Below are 20,894 nucleotides of genomic sequence, written 5' to 3'. Positions count from 1 at the left end.
ACGACAACGAAACGTCGCAACGCGCTACCCCCACTCCCAGACCCGACTGACGGTGTCGGAAACCCGAGTCGGCCAGGGCGTTTGGAACGTGGGCTGACGTTAAAGCGAGTGCGTCTACAAGGGAATAGTGTCGGTAGTCCGGTTTTTCGCTTGTCGTGTTTCTCGCCTCTGTATCGTACCGCGCTTACTCATGTCATCTACATCCAGCTTTGATCACAGCAAGCTGATCAAGTTGGTACAGAGTCGATCTATTATATGGGATAAAAATCACGAGTTCTACAAAGATAGAACTCTGACAAAGAATGCTTGGACGGAGGTATTCAACGCATTGAGAGGCGATTACGAACAATTGGAACAGAGAGAAAAAAACGAAGTTGGTAAGTGTGAATCTAGGAGTATATATTATTTTATAATTATAGTGTTAGTTTTTTTAGCAATGGCATAACGTTGCATCTAGTGGGAGTTTTTCGAGGTTTGATGGGGTACATTTTGTTGCAGCATTAAGTCCATGATTTGAATGAAAAAAAATTGCGGAGCATCATCAATATTTACATTTTCACGATGCCCTGCCCAAAGTCAGAGCTAGCTGAAATAATGCACATATTAATATAATCATTATTATTACTTTTTATTTTATATTTCACTAAGAATAGTTTCAAACGATAATGTGGAAAATCCGTTAAATAATGCCGAAGTTTTGTTAAGTGGTCATATCTGTTAATCTAGATTTTTATTATTCCGATGTTTCATTGATACTGCTATTCGTTTTCTATCGATTAAATCAACTTGTTCTCACTAAACCGATTTATTTCCCAATACACAACTATATACAACGGAATATCACACTGCACTGAACTCATCGTGTTGCAGTGTCGTGGAGGGCTTTATCGTTACTTAATTTGAGTTTCGTGACCTTTCCCTCAAATTGGTCAACTTATAGGCAAAACCAAATCTAATCAGTGCATTCACCAGGTTTTTAGACATCTTAGCAACAACTATCGAAACTTTTCTCATGCAGCTAAATAACCATCCATTATTTGTTATTTTGTAATTGTTTTTTGACTTCATAAACACTACCATCGATCAACCCCTTGCGTGTTGGAGGCGAAGAGTATTGTTGGTTGGCGTGCCTCTGGAGCAACTCAAACACCTTCCTTTGGCCAAAAGCTGGGCATAACTGTTGGTTTCTGGGAAAACCACAGTTTTCTGCAGGCCCGGCAACAGGCGCTTCTTGATTGTATTTACCTGCTCTTTTACGGAGGGTCGTTAGTGGTCAATTTCAGAAAGAGGTTCTGCATCCTTGTGACGAACACAAACAGTTTTTCGCTCTCCCCCTGGGTTCACTTCCTTATTGACGAACAGCTTGACAAAACCTGTTCGCCGGTCTTATCCTGTTGATCCACCGTTTTTGGCATCATCTGACTGAGACAGTTCTGAAGATGGTTGGATCTGCTCCTAATACGCGGCTTCTCATTCACACGTTCTCCACATCAAACTCTTGAACATGCTCCACCAACCTTCTCAGCATTCGACTGGCATCATTCGATTTTTCTCAGCGTTTCTTTCCATGGAACGGAACTACGCGTTCTGTGCCACACTTTTTGTAATATCCTGCAAGCATTCAACTCCCATTCTGTCCTTACTACTCCACTCTCAAATTGTTCACCTCCATATTCACTAACACAAATATTCCTCAAAATTACCCTGAAGACCTCTTCGGTCGGTTTTATTGATAAGAAACAGGTCCCTGCTCGGGCGCCATTTGCAATGGTGACATTCTGGGGAATTCACTCGAGGGTCGAGGAGCCAAAAATGCTCTTGGTAATCAGTCAGTATTGTCTAGTCGAGATGAATTTAGATGAGTAGCAACTTATTTTTTATTTAGCTCTGATTCAATTTGAGTAGGAGTTATTTTCAGTAAGTAGTTACCACTATTATTGGTCTGCCTACCTAGCAAGTTATTTATACTGGCGGTCCCGACAGGCGTTGTCCTGTAAGGTGTGTATTTAATAAGATTCCTTCTAAACGGTTGGAGGGATTTTGATTTTCGTGTGGTGATCAAGTGGATTCGAGAATTCGTTAAAATAAAATTTGAAATTTTCGGAGTAAATAAAAAATAATTCAAATTTTCATCAAAACCCGCCCAGATATTCAGTAGAAATTTAGTGACATACATACGCACGAGGAAGTATATACAGGGTGACCCATTTTGAAAGATCCACTGATATAACACTGGGAAGAGCTTTTATCAAAAAATTTTTCAACTGAAAGTTTCTAAGTCTTCAGTTGGACATCGAATGCAGCTATTTGATATGATCTTGGGGTTTGACTCTAATGCTAAGCAGATTTTTTGAATAAGGAATACATATATATTTTATTTGCAGAATATTAATTAATGTTATTTTCCATAGAATCATAGGTTTTTGTAATCTATATGAACCTATCAACAAATAAAATGAGTTTTTTTTTTTAATTTTTCTCCTACCGCACACATGTGTGACACCACGATAATAGAATCTTTTTACCGCTTTTGATCAAAACTATATTCTCACTTCCTCATGACTTAAAAGAATGATGGAATTCTTAATTTACATGAATTATACTGGGTGAATAAATTAACGAAGTTCGTTTCATATTTTTAATTGTTTTTGCTATTTGTTATCTGGTACTAACATTGAACATTTTTCAGGCCAAGCCATAGTGAAAAGATGGACAAATATTCGCGATTGCTTCATAAGGTCTCAAAGAAGAATAAGAGAATCCGCAGATTACGTAAAAAAAACAAAGCAACCTCCCAAAGATTACGTTTATGGTAAACTACTACAGTTCCTGACAAAGAACAAGAATGCTCCACAGACGGATGACTGCTTGTCGAACGACGGCCACAGCCTCCTTATTTCCGAGAATTCTGAAAATGTAGGCGATGAAATTGAACCCACCACCGTTTTCGACCACAATTTGGATCAGGAATACGAGGTGGAAAGAGATGAAACAAAGAATCATAATCGTCATGAATCATTTTTGCTAGGGATCCTTCCCCATCTTGAAGGTTTCGACGAAGACGAGATATTGGAGTTTCAACTGAGGGTTCTGCAATTCGTATCCGACAGGAAGCGCAGGAATATGAAAGGGAATTCCGGAATGCAAGTATTTCCCAGTTCTCATCATCGATTTGGTCGTCGCAATGATTCCGCAACTGTAAGACATCAATCTCAAACTTCAAGTGACGATTATACGAAGGTTAGACTCTTTGGGGGCATTCACAATAATTCTTCGAAGAGGTGTCCATCTGCTGTTCCGGTAAGATGATACGAATATTTCCTAATTCTGGCCTGTTTGCATAGTAGGAAAGTTGAAGACTTTCTGTGTCAGTTGTATCAAAACTTAATATACGAAAATAAATAGACCGTTTGTCTAATTAAACGACTTAGGTATTTATATCTCGATTAAATCAAATACTCTGGCGAGAAAAAAAAAGGGTCACTAAGATTTTGCACTTTTTCTTCCAAAAGACTCACTTGTTCAAATTTATCTCAATAATATTTTGTTCTTTATCATATTTCATCAGAAAATCAACTAAATATTCGCAAAATGTATATGGGCTCAAAAACTTTATAAGAGAAACCATCTTCGAATTATTCCTCATGATTCATCGTTTATCAAATGCGTTCAACATTGGTCATTGAAAAGTTTGTTTTCGACTCTCTGAAAAAACAAATTTCATCGAATGCGTTTACCAATTGAAGATTATGCGAAAATAGTGGCACTTATTGAAAATAGGGTGAGCCAGAGATCTGTTGCTAGAAGAATGAATGTTAGTCTATCTACAGTCCAAAAAATATTGACAAGGCATCAGAAGGCAGGCAGGCTGGTCAGAAGACCTGGATCTGGAATAAGACAGATTCATGGTTTCCACAAGTCTTGCTCTGGACACTTGCATACCATGTGTTCGGATGTTTCTGCTTCTGATCCACAGAGCCTGCAAATCTCATCTGCTGACTTTCACATACGGTACAAATGATGTGTGTCCAGTGGGTTATGCTGTTATTCAACTCCCATTGCTAGACCGCTGCCTTATATTGGTCTTTTCCTAGCCCACAGACAGGCTCAGGTCCAGCAGGTGTTAACCTTGATGCACTTTTTGCAAGTTCGTCGGCTTTTTCTTTTCCTTCAACACCACAGTGCCTTGGTGCCCATAGTACAGACACTTTATTGCCTCTGGCCAGTTGCTTTATGGTGGTACGGCCCTCCCAGGTCAACAGAGACCTCTCATTCAGCTAAAAAACAACCTTTATATCTTTCGTGATATTGAATGACTTTTATCAAGTAGGATTCATGTAAATTTTATAATACACCATAAAATATGTGTCTGCTCATATTACTGGCAGTAAGGTATACGGTTGATGCTGTTGTAGAGATTAATCGAAATCACTCTCGACCAACAAAGTCGATAAGGTTATTATCATCACCAATTTTTTAACCTCAGTAAGTCCAGGAGTGTTTGTCCAGTGGGTTATGCTGTTATTGAACTCCCATTGCTAGACCGCTGCCTTATATTGGGCTTTTCCTAACCCACAAAAAGGCTCAGGTCCAGCAGGTATTAACCTTGATGCTGTTTTTGCAAGTTCATCGGCTTTTTCCTTTCCTTCAACACCACAGTGCCTTGGTGCCCGTAGTACAGACACTTTATTGCCTCTGGCCAGTTGCTTTATGGTGGTACGGCACTCCCAGGTCAACAGAGACCTCTCATGCAGCTAAAAAACAACCTTTATATCTTTCGTGATATTGAATGACTTTTATCAAGTAGGATTCATGTAAATTTTATAATACACCATAAAATATGTGTCTGCTCATATCACTGGCAGTAGGTATACGGTTGATGCTGTTGTAGAGATTAATCGAAATCACTCTCGACCAACAGAGTCAATAAGTTTATAATCATCACCAATTTTTTAACTTGAGTAAGTCCAGGAGTGTTTGTCCAGTGGGTTATGCTGTTATTGAACTCCCATTGCTAGACCGCTGCCTTATATTGGTCTTTTCCTAGCCCACAGAAAGGCTCAGATCCAGCAGGTGTTAAGCTTGATGCACTTTTTGCAAGTTCATCGGCTTTTTCCTTTCCTTCAACACCACAGTGCCCTGGGCCCATAGAAGAGTCACTTTATTGCCTCTGGCCAGTTGCTTTATGGTGTTACGGCACTCCCAGGTCAACAGAGACCTCTCATGCAGCTAAAAAACAACTTTTATATCTTTCGCGATATTGAATGACCTTTATCAAGTAGGACTCATGTAAATTTGATAATAAAACATAAAATATGTGTCTGTTCATATTACTGGCAGTTGGTATACAGTCGATGCTGTTGTAAAGATTAATCGAAATCACTCTCAAACAACAGAGTCGATAAGGTTATAATCATCACCAATTTCTTGACCTGAGTAAGTCCAGGAGTGTTTGTCCAGTGGGTTATGCTGTTATTGAACTCCCATTGCTAGACCGCTGCCTTATACTGGTCTTTTCCTAGCCCACAGAAAGGCTCAGGTCCAGCAGGTGTTAACCTTGATGCACTTTTCGCAAGTTCATCGGCTTTTTCCTTCCCTTCAACACCACAGTGCCCTGGGCCCATAGAAGAGTCACTTTATTGCCTCTGGCCAGTTGCTTTATGGTGTTACGGCACTCCCAGGTCAACAGAGACCTCTCATGCAGCTAAAAAACAACTTTTATATCTTTCGCGATATTGAATGACCTTTATCAAGTAGGACTCATGTAAATTTGATAATAAAACATAAAATATGTGTCTGTTCATATTACTGGCAGTTGGTATACAGTCAATGCTGTTGTAAAGATTAATCGAAATCACTCTCAAACAACAGAGTCGATAAGGTTATAATCATCACCAATTTCTTGACCTGAGTAAGTCCAGGAGTGTTTGTCCAGTGGGTTATGCTGTTATTGAACTCCCATTGCTAGACCGCTGCCTTATACTGGTCTTTTCCTAGCCCACAGAAAGGCTCAGGTCCAGCAGGTGTTAACCTTGATGCACTTTTCGCAAGTTCATCGGCTTTTTCCTTCCCTTCAACACCACAGTGCCCTGGGCCCATAGAAGAGTCACTTTATTGCCTCTGGCCAGTTGCTTTATGGTGGTACGGCACTCCCAGGTCAACAGAGACCTCTCATGCAGCTAAAAAACAACCTTTATATCTTTCGCGATATTGAATGACCTTTATCAAGTAGGACTCATGTAAATTTGATAATAAAACATAAAAATATTTGTCTCCTCATATTACTGGCAGTAGGTATACAGTTGACGCCGTAGTAGAGATTAATCGAAATCGCTCTCGACTAACAGAGTCGATAAGGTTATAATATCAACAAACCAAGCGGATTCATTACCCCGACCTCCTATTTTATTTTTAGACCACCGTACATAACGAGATAATTGATATCGAACAAGCGGAAAACATGTAGGTGTATCGATCGAGTATAATCGGCATCATCATCAATATAAAATGCGGAGCGAAGGTCGTAATTGAATTTCAAATCGTGATTATTGTGTGGTTTGTCGGGAAGCGAGGCAGAAATGAGCGTTTGTGAATCGACGATCACTAGATATTGGTTTGGAAATTATTTCAACAGCAGTTTTGTTCATTTTTTCGCTTCATTGTTTTCTAGAATATCCTGTTCGGAAAAAAACAGAAACGTCCTTGACATTTAGATAGTTTTCGTGCCAAGTGATTCATAACGCAAAAACGATTAAAGAAACCGCAAATATTGAACAAGATTATATTCAGTTCAGTAGACAAATTCAAAAAAAGGGGGTCTGCTGGAAATTTTTCCACTTTTTTTGCTTTGTTTACTGGACTATTATTTTGATCGACTGTATCTAAAGTGATATTGGGTTTACAAAAAAGTTTGTGAATACAAAATTGTAGAGAATTTGATGCTCTACAACTTTAAAAATGAACGTTTTGGTAGAAAATCATTTGGTTAGAAGTTAGAATATGGAAGAAATTATTTCTTATCAATTTAAAAAAAACATAGTTGTTTAGTTTTTTGTGAAATGTCATTATTTGTTTATTGCCGCTACACAATAAGTATTTTTGATGATATTGTTAATTTAACTAATGAAGAATGTTACGCGTTACTCCATGAGAACACGCAAAACTATTTTTGTACAGCTTGTACCAATTGGAATCAATATGTGATACATTTTGGAATCAGCTCAGCTAGAGTAATCGAAAAATTGAGACAAAATGGGGATGTTCCATTTAAAAACAATAACGGTGACATTAATACTCGAGAGTAATTCAGTCTGTATATTAAATTATTATTTTAAAATACGGTAAATTAAGATAAAAAATCGACGTGTTTCAGGATTATTTCTTAAAATGGTCTGTTTAGCTTAAAATGAATTTGTTCCAAACTTTACGGACACAGTGTATAAAGTGTATGCAAGAATAGTAAGTTTATTTCGATATTCACAATCTAATAGGTTATGTGCTCAGACACGTGGATATAAAAATAAGCCGTAAAGAAAGGCAAGTTCTAATACTTCTTTTAAAGCAAGTGTTTCGGTAAAAAATCAGCAAGTAACTGAATCAAAAACGATATGGATTCCGAAGGAGTAAAGTAATAATTAACTGGAAATTCAGGGTTAGAATGATTCTCATAAAGGAAGGAAACTGGTCAGTTGTACCCTGAATAAAGTTTATATAAAGTATATACAAGAATAGCAAGTTTATTTCGATATTCACAATCTAACACGTTCAAGGTCACCTCCGCCAAACATTCCCCCCGGTTCAATCTTCAACCAAAATAAATCGTTAACCCCGATAAAGAAAACATATTCGGCAAAGTTGAATATTCGACTCATGAATAAACATAAGTATTCCTTCGCTGCTTTCCGTTCATACGAAGATATTCTTCCTGCAACGCCTCAAGATTTCCATTGTCTTAGGTACGGCCGAGAGTCTTACTCATGCATAATGAAACCGATGATCGATTGTTCTATTCTCACGTATGGCCATTCGAGTCGTAGACGGAAACTGTCGAAAACAGAATGTAGGATCACGTTCTATATCGGAGACCTAACCTGCTGAGACAGGTTATTCCAGTAAACATGGCGGTAGGCCCTTCCCCCTTTAGAAGAACGATCGAAAAAGCAGATGTTTCCGCTGTGTATTGAATTCCTTGACGCAGTACCTACTCCGGTTTCGCAAAGGCTGGATACTCCTGTTACGTGTTTTTCGATTGAATAACTTCATACAGATTAGTAAACCCCATAGCGTAATAAACATAGATAGAAGGAGTACCTATACGCAATTTTTACATGTCCCCAACATACTTAGTTTACGTTGTCGGATTGTGATATATTTTCAAATTTTACTATAAAGTTATGAATGTATATTATATTGAATGAAATATATTTATTTGTGTGATTCCCGATTAAATATGCAAATTTGAAAATTTCGAATCCGATATATTTGCTATATATCTACTGTATCCACCTACTGAAACCCAAGGTTTGGCATCTTTTGCTCTCCTAGTGTCATCTGTTGTTTTACGTTGTTTGGCGCGCTTGAAGTTTGTATTCTGAATTTCTGATATATTTAGGTATTTATTTCAATATATTTTGAGTTAATATGAAACGTTGATTCACTATGGGACATAAGAAGTGCGTTCTTTGTGGAGAAACCCGCGAATTGAGTGAAATATCGTATCATTGATATGTTTTCATTTCCGCGCGCTTCATCTCAATTTTGATAGTTCATGTTGGGGACAAAATTTGCTAACTGACAATGACATATGCAGTCTCTAACTTTGTTTGTTACTCTGAGGTTAACCCCAAATTAAACCTGGGATTTTCCATTTTGCACTCACCGTCAAAAAAACTCGGCCACCTAAAAAAAAGGTTCGTTGTCAGAGAACTTTCGTAATTTTTCATCGATTTCAATTGAAGATAAATTTTTTGGTATTGAAACAAACTCCAGAAAAGTTTTCCAAAAACGTTGATAGGTCATTTATACAAGGTGAAAGAAAAAACATGTAACCCTGTGGAGCAGTTGGGGAAATTTGTAGTTTTCGCTCAGTTAATTACAAAGACCATCCTTTTCGCCATTTTCCAGTTTTTATCTCACCTTCATATCTTAATTTCTTTTGAAGATACATGTATTCTCTAGTTTTAGTTTTAGTTATTAGGTGTACAACTTTGCTTTCGCCGTTTTGCAATAGATGGATGTAGCGATAAATGGTAGTCGAAATAAATAGATCGTAGATGCATACAATAAACTTAGGTATTTGTAAACATAATGCCATCGAAATATCAGTCGATTTGTGTCTGCATCATAAAGTTATTCTCGATTAAACATATCAGCTTACGAGCCAAATTCTCGTCATTTGTGGGAGGTTTTGATTTTCCGCTTCAATATGAAGAAATCTGCGGCTGAGGCCCATCGAAAACTCTCAAATACCTATGGTGAGGCTTCTTTTATTGAAAGAACGTGTCAAAAGTGGTTCCAACTCATCAAAAACGGTGATTTTGACTTCGAAGTCCAGGTTTGCGATGGAAAGAGAAGGTTTTCGAAGACGTAGAATTGGAGGTATTACTTGATCAAGACTCGTTTCAAGAGCAACAAGAATTGGCAGGATCATTGAGAGTGACGCAACAAGTCATTTCAAAACGCCTGACATGGGAATGATTCAGAAACAAGGAAATTGGTTGCCGTACGAGTTGAAGCCGAGAGATGATAAATAGTGTTTATTTGATTGTGAACAGCTGCTTGCAAGGTAGAGACAGAAGAGATGTCTGCATCGCATAGTGATTGGAGCCGAAAAAAATGGGTTCATTACAATAATCACAAACGCAGAAAATCATGGGCATATCCTGGTCATGCTTTCACATCGACGGCCAAACCGAATATTCACGGTTCCAAGGTCATGTTCAGTATTTGGTGGGACCAGCTTGGCGTAGTGTATTATGACTTGTTAAAACTGACTGAAACAATCACAGACGATCGTTATCGAACTCAATAAATGCATTTGAACCGAGCATTGAAAGACAAACGGCCGAAACACAACAAGAGATATGATAAAGTGATTTTACAGCATGACAATGCTCGACCCCATGTTGCGAAAGTGGTCAATACCTACTTGGAAATTTTGAAATGGGAAGTCCTACCCCACCCGCCGTATTCTCCAGACGTTGCTTCCTCGGAATATCACTTGTTTCGATTAATGGCACACGGACAGGCTGACCAGCACTTCCGGTCTTATGAAGAAGTAAAAACTTGGATCGATTCGAGGATCGCTTCAAAAGATTACCAGTTTTTTCAAAGCGGGGGGATTCGTACGTTGCCCGAAAATGGAAGTAGTGGCCAGTGATGGACAATACCTGAAGTTACCTTAACTACCCACTTCTGTTGTCACATAATTTTTAGTAGTCTCAATTCATTTTGATGCGTAAAACTAGCTTAAGTTAAAGAAATAACGAAAAAACAAACTTCATCCTGTTTTCTTACCGATAAATATTTAAGCGGCAACGCTGCAACAGACAGCTCTGCCGATAACCGTCGACAGGCATAGACCAATACGATCTGTGCCTCCGGCCTTCGCTACAGACCGTCAGTCGGCATGCAGGTCCGGGACTGAAGTGACGCGCGTGAAGTTCCCTACAGAAAATTCGCATTCGCTTCGTTTTGATGCAGATTTCTGCCATATCACGGAAACATGGAGAACAATCCCTCTTTTATTACCAAATTCATCGAGCTCTATCGTCAACATCCGTGTCTGTGGAGAACGAAAGACCAAAATTATTCGAACAGAAGGGCGAAAGAAAGGGCATACAGGGTTTTGTTGGACTATTATAAACAAACTGCAGCTGATGCAACTTTGGATACGGTTAAAAAGAAAATAAACAATTTGCGGAGTTCGTTCAGAAAGGAGTTTAAAAAAGTCAAGAGATCGGAACTTACAGGAGATGAACCATACACACCTACGCTATGGTACTACGATATGCTGTTGTTTTCGATCGACCAGGAAGAATTCGGATTGGCCAATCTTGAACTCGTGAGAATTTTTCTATACTATTTATTGCATTTCTTTGAAAAGTTGCAACTATCGGTAGTGGTTAAAGCTCTAGATTCGTGATATACTGACAAAGAAACTTCAACACCCAGAAGTTGCTGTTTAAATTTTAAATTTTTTCATAGATAGTATAGCAAGCAGTTAATGATTGAAGAAAAAAATCGTGAATGTTTTTTCATGTAAACATTGTAGTTACTACAAAGCAGCTGTTCGAGGAGATCTAAAGTCAATGTTTAGTTGTTAAAATGCCTAGAGCACGTGTACGCGGAATATATCGCCAGCTAACTGAATTTGAAAGAGTTCGAATTATTAGTCTACGGGAGGCTAGGTTGTCCTTTCGAGAAATCGCTAACCTTACGCACTGAAATCCAACTGCTGTTATGAGAAGTTGTCAAGCGTGGTTTGATATTGCCGAAAATTGAAAAAGAGTAGGCACCGGACGTCGAAGGGACACAAATGAAGTTCAAGATCGACGTCTAAAACTTATAACCATTAGATACCGATTTGCAACAACTCGATTATTGGCTGATGAGTGGTTAGGAGAACAAGGCCATCCTGTAACTGTCCGAACGGTTTACCGCCGGATAAGGTGTTTTGGTCTGCAGCATTATCGACTCCATCTTGTGTTACCTCTGACAGTTGAGCATCGCCGGCAACGATTACAGTGGTGCAGAGAACGTCAGCATTGGAATGTGGAATGGCATCAGGTCGTCTTTTAGAAAGAATCTCGATTCTCCTTGGGTACTCATGATGGCCGAAGAAAGGTGGGACGACGTTGGGGAGAAAGACGTGAACCTCAGTTTGATGTTGAGCATCATGGACACCGGACAATAGGCGTTATGGTATGGGGTGCTATTGCACATGCAAGTAGGTCCCCTTTAATCTTTTCTCGAGGTAAATTGGCAGTGCTGCGTTAACTTCAAGAAATAGTGGGGCCATATGTTCTCCCTTATCTTAACCGACTCGAGAATCCAACATTTCAGCAAGATAAAGCCGGACCTCATGTTGCCAGAGTTAGTTTAAACTTTTTCAAAGCGACCCATGTGAATCTTTTGCCATGGCCGCCCAGATCCCCCGATCTTTCGCCCATAGAGAGCATGATGTTTAGGACATCATGGGTAGAAGGCTTGGAAATTTACCCTAGACCCCATGGACTTTGGTGGCTCTGAGACATAAAGTACAGGGATAGTGGGATAATGTCCTTCAAGAAAAAATAAACCATCTTATTGCATCATTGCCGAGAAGTGTTGGGGAGAGTATGGATAATCGCGGTGGACAAACATATTATTAACAAATTTATTGAGAAAAATTGTAAATCTTCGTTTTTTCTTCAAATTTCAATCATTACTTCTTGCTATACTATTTATGTTTCACCAAAAAAAAATTTAAAATTTAAACAGCTCCTTCTGGGTGTTGCAGTTTCTTCTTCATTGTAGAATTATGAAATATACTATTTCATTATTCTACAATGGAAGTCCTCAAAACGCAAATTTATTTAATTTCTCTGATTTTAAAGCTTCTAATATTCTCTACTTTTGCTAACAAGGTAGAAAATGATGTATTTTTGATATTTAGGATTTTTTCAAAACAAACTTAAATATCAAAAATAAGTTTTTTTCAGCTTGTTGGCAATAGTACACTAGTACACAATATTGGAAGCTCCAATAAATAAGAAAAATTTGAATTTCTCGCTATTTCCACTATTCATTTCTCGCCCCTATATCTATATACCTCACGGGATCCTTCGCTAAAGAGAGAAGTCTATAGAGCGAAGTTCGGATAAAAATTTAGTTCACAGTTGACCATCTCGTGGTTATCTTTGACTGTACCTAAAGGTTAGTGTGAAGTTATTCCTGGTTACGGTTCCTGGCGTGTAGATTGCATTAATTCTATGATAGACTGTCAATATTGGGATACACTGATATTTACTTGCTGCGTTGCAAGACTTCCGAATTCGAATTCTCAATTCGTGCGTAAATCGTTCGTACGAAATCGTGTAATGCACAATGCACATCGTTCATTCGTCCATTGCCTCAGTATTCCTCCGGATTCGTAGCAGGCGAGATGGCTCTTTGCAACAGGTTTTTTTATGATTCCGATGAAGAATATTTCTCTTTGGAATTATCACCTTTGATTCATCGTCGTATCAGGCACAAGCGATATCGACGAAGGCGGAAAGGCCTAAAGGTTAGTGTGAAGTTATTCCTGGTCATGGTTTATGACGTGCAGACTACATTAATTCAATGATAGACAGTCGAGATGGGGATATACTGATATTTGCTCGCGGCGTTGCAAGATTTCCGGAATATTCCTAGCTACAATTTTTCGGTTATTTGGTTCGTAAATGAACAATTTTCGCTATTTTTCTATTCAATACTAATGCGCTTGATAATCATAGCAGTCCGTTCTCAATTTTCTCATTTTTTTGATAAAATCCCAGTTCTATTCATGTTTCTCTGGGTGAATACCAGTTTCTACTATTAAATGAATAATTTTAATTCAATTTCAATATATGTAATTTCTTGTAATTTGAATATTAATAAAACGATTTGTCCATAGTGAATTACAAAACCTTGTTTCAATTATTTCTATGTAGAAATAACTTCACTCACTCAACTCACTATTTAGTGAGTTAAGTGATCGTTCAAACTTTTATTCGTTACTTCACAAATGATTAATTACTCAATTAACTAATCATCACCAGCGAATATTTATCAATAGTAACGAATATTCATAAATATCCAGCTACTCACTGAATAGAAAACTACACTGATCAACAATTGCTAGGGATCACTTATGAACTTCTCTTCATTTGTATTTTGTTCAAGTTATCTCGTGAATATCTGTACATTATATATTCTCTAAGGAAAAAGTGAGATGTTTTGAGTTGATTATATCAAAGTCTTCCTCACTTCATCGGCTCTTGTTCACAAAATCGATTATTATCTGTAGGCTGTTACAGGAGGAGTGAAAAGCAATGTGTTATTTGTTATTAAATCTGTTTTTTTCTCTCGTTCAAACACATAAGGTGACAATAATTGAAGAAATGAGAACAATATCAGCTTATCAGTCATGCCGAGAAGACGTTTGGCTCCTGTGCAACTGGACCAAATCATACGGTGGATACAGGAAGGTTTGTCCCAGCGAGAAGTGTCCCGGCGGTTGAATGTTTCGCAAAGTGTCGTGAGTCGGGCTTGGAATAGGTTCATTCAAAACGACTCAGTAGCTTATGTTCATGGGGGAGGTCGGCAGCGCAGTACAACAGCTGCCCAAGATCGTCTTTTGATCCTCAATGCTAGGAGAAATCCCACTTACCCGGCGTCGCGGCTCAACAGATCACTGAGAGTTGCAACAGGAGTTCTAATTTCGAACTAGACTGTAAGACGACGACTACATGTTCGTGGTTTGAGAGCACGTAGGAGGGTACAACATCCCCGTTTGAATAGGAAACACCGGGTTCATCGACGGCAATGGGCTGAGGAGCACCGCAATTGGACACTTGAAGATTGGAGCCGATGTTTATTTACGGATGAGTCTAGATTTCGTTTGGTCAACTCCGATGGACGTATTCTTGCTTGGAGGGAAAGAGGTCGAAGGTATGCAGAACAGTTTATGGTACCCACAACAGCTTTTGGCGGAGGTTCTATATGTGTATGGGGAGGCATTTGTTTGAACCAACGCACAGAGTTGGTTGTTCTGCAGAACACCACCATGACGAGCCAGAGATAACACGATATGATTATTGAACCCATAATTGTTCCGTTTGCGGCTGCCGTGGGCGAGAATTTCATTTTAATTGACGATAATGCCCGTCCACACCGTAGTCGTCTGGTTAATGAAGCGCTAGAAACTCATGCTATTGATAGGATGGACTGGCCAGCTCGCTCTCCAGACATGAATTGCATCGAACATGTCTGGTCTGAGATGTCTAGACAATTGTCAACCTTAGAACAACCGATCAATAACCTGGAGGACCTTTCTAACGCTTTACGGGATATTTGGACGAATTTGCCCCAAAATTTTATAAATCGTTTGATCGAAAGTATGCCTCGTAGGGTAAAATGCTTGAGACGAGCTCGTGGGGGATCAACTAGGTACTAGCTTAACCGAAACTTCAGCCTTGTGGTTTCATCATAAAATTTTTATGTTATTCAAACACAAATTTTGAGTGTTCCTAATAAAGTCTTTTTTCTCTCCAACTTTCCATTTTTTCATTCTTTTCTCAAGTGAACCATTTTATCAACTGAATACTCTGATATCTGACTAAATTTATAATCTTGGAGCGAATATTTCAGAAATAAATTTAGAACAAGTAAGTGATCCCTATCAATTGTTGAACAGTGTATTCACTGAATAATCAGTGAATACTCAACTATTCACTGATTATTCATGAATAGAAAACTAATCATTGAATATTCAACTATTCAGTGAATATTCGAATAATGGAAACCGCAGCAATTATTCGAATAAATATTCAATGAATATTCAAATCATTCATTCATGATTCCCAGTCTAGTACCACCGTACCACCACGGTGTCCTCTATTTACTGTTCAAGTTTTTCTTTTTACCAATGAAACACCCCGTATAATCAAGAAATTCTTCCTTCTTTATTTAACAATTCTTATGTTATGTTATATTCCATTCGTTTTCTTTCATATCAGTGTGTAAACGTACGCCGTTTAAAGTTGAAGCCTTCGAATTTATCATTAGTTGTGAATCATGGGGCAGATCGGAGCAGCATGGCAGATACGGAAAGGGACGAGATGCAGGCAAAAGGCGACATAAACATGCGCAAGATATTCATTCAGTCTGCTAAGTTACGCTATGAAACGTGGTCAATGTTAATGTGAGTGAGTTCTTAGTTTTGCAGTTGTTATGTTACAATTTTTGTCGCGTCAAGGATAGAATACTTATCATTACACATTTAATTGTATGAATTTTCGATTAGAGTAAGTGAAAGTTCAAATGAAGGTATAGCTAAACATATACAAACGATGTAACCGGCGAAAACCCCTTGAACGGGGCACAACGGGATATACCTACTCAGTAGGCAGGGTTGCCAGGTCCAACGCCTTTCGTGCATTACCAGGATTTTACGTTCATATCTTCCAGGACGTTATTTCACTAGAGGTGGAAATATGGAAAATATTTGATATCAACCAACGTTCTAAAATGCAATCTTGAGTCCTTCATCATCACCTCCAAAATCACATATTTTTGCATATTTGATCTGTATTTGGCAGATACTTACAAATGGAATTTAATTAGCGGTTATTTTTGAGAAAGTCAAACTGTTTGGTGATAACAACAAATATTCAGTAATTCCTGAGCTCACACTTGCATCACATCTGCATATCTTTGCTTGTAAATGCCTTAACTACTACATTTATACAGGGTTAGAACTGTTATTAGTAGCACTACAGAGATATCGAAAACCGTTAGAAATACTGGAATTACAAAAAAGTTGAGTCAACAGATCCAAAATATCTCCAATAGTTCTCGAGATATCTCAAAAAAACTTATAATTGAGATTTTCTTTTTTTCTGTATAACTCATTTGTTTCTGGAGATAACTTCTCGAAATTCGGTTTGTAGTCATTATCCATTATAGAGATTCTAATGGGGGTCGTCAGATTTTTTCTGTTTGCCATTGTTTCAGAGACGCGATAGTCAATTTTTTTCATATGGACGCCATTTTGTTTTCCTTATTAGGTGATAAAGAAAAAAATTACAAAGTCAAAAATGTATCAGACTCCACAAAAATATCGAGTCTGGCTACGCAAATTTGAACTTATTTTTATTTTTTTTTGTTTGAGTAGTAAGCTGATGCCAGAATTGTCAAATAACTTTTTACTTCGTTCAGTTGTTATGTGAAACCATCACTCAATTTTTGTAAAAACCTTTATCTTGTTCGATAAGTAATGTCTTATTAATATTACATAATCATGCTGATGCCATCACTCTACATAGCGTACTACTGGCAATGTCTGTAGAAATTGTTCTACATAATTTAAAAAACTCAAGTGATAGTTTCACATAACAACTATCAACAATGTTATTTGACAATTTTGTCTCCAACCTACTACGTAAATCATTTATCATGTTGATATAACAATTAACAATGTATTTTCGTAACTTTTCCATTTGAAAAGTTCTATCAGTGCATTTCTATACATTTTAGAATTGTCAAATAACTTTGTCGACAGTTGTTACGTGAAACCATCACTTGAGTTTTTTAAATTAGGTGGAACAATTTCTATAGATATTGCCGGTTTTACGCTATGTATGTACAGTGTTGGTATCATCCAGATTATGTAATTAATAGGACGTTACTTATCAAACAGGATTTAGGTTTTTACAAAAATTAAGTGATGGTTTCACATAACAACTGAACGAAGTAACAAGTTATTTGACAATTCAATTTAGCATAGCCAGACTCAATATTTTTGTAAAGTGTGATACATTGTTGAATTCGTAATTTTTTTCTTTAGCTCATATATTTCAAATCTATTCTGGTACAATGTCCTCGAACTAGAATATTGGTAGGCTTATTTGATACGTACCTGATTTTTGTGGAAATTATTTCGGAAAAGCCTTGTTCTTCACGAACTATTCGTCCTCGCCTTATGTAATATCATTTATAAATTTCTATTAATTTCATTAAATATCAAATAAAATCATTGTCAACTTGTTGATATATTATTACTTCAATTCAACGATGTATTGATGTGTTTGTTTTTGAAAATATTGAAAACGCGTTCAATACCTCGAACACCTGGCAACCCTACCCGTATCGCCTTTATGACATTTTTACTTACCATATAAATGACTTATCAAATCACCTGCAGATGGTGCGTAAATATATAAGAAAAACCAACTGGCAGTCCTGGTCTGCAGATGCTATGAACCGAGCTGTAGATGGAGTTATCAATGAAGAAATGAGTGTTCGGCAGGCATCTATAGAATTTGACCTACCAATATCAACATTGAGTAGATATGTAAGGAGAAAATTAGATAACCCAGAAGAAGTTCTCGATAAAAATTCGGGCAAATATCAAACAGTTTTCAACCCCGAGCAAGAAATGGAACTTGTAAGTTACATAAAAAATAAGAGTGAAAATGACAACTTGACTTTGAAAGATTTTCGACGATTGGCATATCAACTGGCCGAAGAGAAAAAAATAAGCCATACTTTCAACAAAAAGTTGAGAATGGCAGGAGAAGATTGGATAAGAGGCTTCCTAAAACGACACCCTGATGTTTCTGTAAGAAGACCATCAAAAGGAAAATTGCGAAAATGGACAATAGCCTTCAATGAAGTAGAAGTACGTACTTTGGATTCGGTGATACTAATAGGTATTTTTTTGAGAGTTTGGGAACTCTCGACTAAAACCTAAAACTAAACTACAAGATAGAAATATTGTTGCAATGAATTTTTTATTATTATAATCTGGTAGAAAATTTCATTGCATTTATTTTTCAAATATTATTTCCATATGTGTCCGCCAGGCTACGACTTAGATGTTCATTCATTTCACTACCTTTTTACGTAAATCTGGCCGTATGGCCTCAAAATTGGCTTTCAGTACTTCAAGAGTTGCTGGTTTGTCGGCGTGAACCAATGACTTAACCATAAAAAGTAATCGAGAGGCGTTAAGGCATAAACGATGGGGCAATAAACAGGACTACTTCTGGAAATAAAGTTGTCACCAAATTGAATGTCTAATAGTCAATCAACGTTTCATTTTAACCTAAAATATATTGAAATAAATACCTAAATATATCAGAAATTCCGAAAAAAACCTAATCTAACCATGTTGGGGACATGAAATGTGTATACTTCCTCTATATATATATCTATTTTCTGGATTGACCCCATTAAATATTTCAACAAGGTGTTTTGTTACAGGGTTCTTCTAATGCAGAAACGGACGTAACCCCTAGTGCAACAACCTCCGGTAAAGACCAGAAGAAGAGACCACGATCACCTCAACTGCACGAGACAAGACATCCGAAGAGGACGAAATATCCTACGTGCCAAATTCTGAAACCTGCAACCGTAGCTTCGTTTAATACCACCAGCAACCTCGAACGCCCTCTACAGCAAGATGAATTCGATACATTTGGCCAACACGTTGCGAACCAACTGCGCAATTTACCCATAAAAAATGCAATTGTGTGTCAGAATTTCATCAATAATTATTTAGCTGATGAAAGACTGAAAGCAATCAATGAGGGGTACTATCCTAATGCAGATACAACGAACGCTATTTTCGAAGAAGATAATCCACACTACAGACAATCTGCAATGACAGATTCCAATTCTTCCTTGGATCCTGAAGATTTCTTGGATGAGAACTCTTCGGATCAGAACCTTGAAAACATAGTCAAAATTGAGAATAAGATCGATCCCTAACTGTAAACTAGTGCTTTAAGAATAAGTTCTGTAAATATTTCTGAAAAAAGAGTAGATATAAAATAAAGTTTATAATTTCTTGTTTTTTAATCAAGTGATTTATTTTCTCATGTTTAATGAAGAGGCCAACATTCTTGCTAGAAGAGGAGCACAAACACCTTTCATCGGCCAGGAACCTCTCTGTGGCGTAGACAAATGTACCTACAAGAAAGAGTTTCAGGGGAAGGAAAAACCGAAAGAGAAACACTTTGGCGGAATCTACCTGGTTTGGATCATTCCAAAATGTTTGTTCGAAACTTTGACACTGCGAGATCCAAGAAGTATCTGGATCTTAGTAAAAATTTGCTACATCTCTTCACTGAATTCCCCACAGGGCATTGTAGCCTAAGGAATCACCTCATGAGAATGGGTCTAACAGAAAATTACGAGTGCAGATTCTGTGAGGAGCAGGAAGAAACTCCGGATCACCTGATGTCGGAATGCCTCGCCATCGTTAGCCAACGCAAAATCTGCTTTGGACACGAAACTTGTAGAAGTGAGGAATTGGTCTCATTGAAGCCAGAGAATAGCTCTGATGGGGGGCTAAATAGACCATTAGGTCGCAGTGAAACGAAACTTCCTTAATTAAATCTCAATCTTTCTTATGTTTGGAATGTGTATCATTTCGAGAGACCAGGTTGACTTGACGTAGTATTTCCAGTAAGAAATCCAGAAAATTCCCAGTTTTGATTTTCGTCTATTTTGTTGTTAATCTCAATTCTCAATACCTACCACAGTATGTATTATTGAAATGATTTAATTACAAAAAAGTATCTACAGCTATTCTACAACTTTGAATATCACATTATGTTTTATTATATAATTTTAGGAAGTGAATTTTTTTTCCATCTTCATCAAATTTTTTATAGAAATATCATATTCACTCGTAAACTTCTTTTATAGATTTGGGTATTTAGCAATTTCATTTATTCAAATCCATAGCAGTAGATAGTCCCTTAGCACAATTATATGAGTAGGAATGGTAAGTTGAACTTGTTTATTTGTTTGTTTATTCAACTCCCCCAATAAATCAATTACATTCAAGTTATCAAAATTGTCCACTTGATTTCAGATATTTAATTTCCAAAGCTTAAAGCTTGTTGACTAAATTGATGACAAAGAGAAATTATGAGAATTCCCACAAATTTATTATTTTCTGAAATTTCCCATTCAATAATCTCATATGTCAATCCAACCAAACACACAGCAAAACCATCATGGCTGTCAATCCTAGGTTGGCCACCAGCTCACCGCGTATCGATCACGACCGTTTTCGCTTGACGTTGTCGTAAGTGCTCCTCTTGCTGATCAGTCGCCAATGTTTTTCATCATCAGTCAAAATGGGACGACCAGCCTTA

At 37.5% G+C, this 20,894-nt stretch overlaps 1 protein-coding gene across 1 annotated transcript; it reads left to right on the top strand.

Moving 5' to 3' along the window:
* The first annotated feature begins 84 nt into the window (after positions 1-84).
* LOC123670979 lies at positions 85-19,587 on the top strand. Its single transcript, XM_045604595.1, has 3 exons — positions 85-377; positions 2,690-3,300; positions 18,991-19,587. Exons 1-3 carry the CDS (start codon positions 191-193, stop codon positions 19,495-19,497), a joined length of 1,305 nt encoding a protein of 434 aa, XP_045460551.1. The 5' UTR covers positions 85-190; the 3' UTR covers positions 19,498-19,587.
* Positions 19,588-20,894: the final 1,307 nt, after the last annotated feature.

The sequence above is a fragment of the Harmonia axyridis genome, chromosome 1 (assembly GCF_914767665.1).
Source record: "Harmonia axyridis chromosome 1, icHarAxyr1.1, whole genome shotgun sequence".
NCBI lineage: Eukaryota > Metazoa > Arthropoda > Insecta > Coleoptera > Coccinellidae > Harmonia > Harmonia axyridis.
This window is presented reverse-complemented; position numbering and strand designations above follow the sequence as displayed.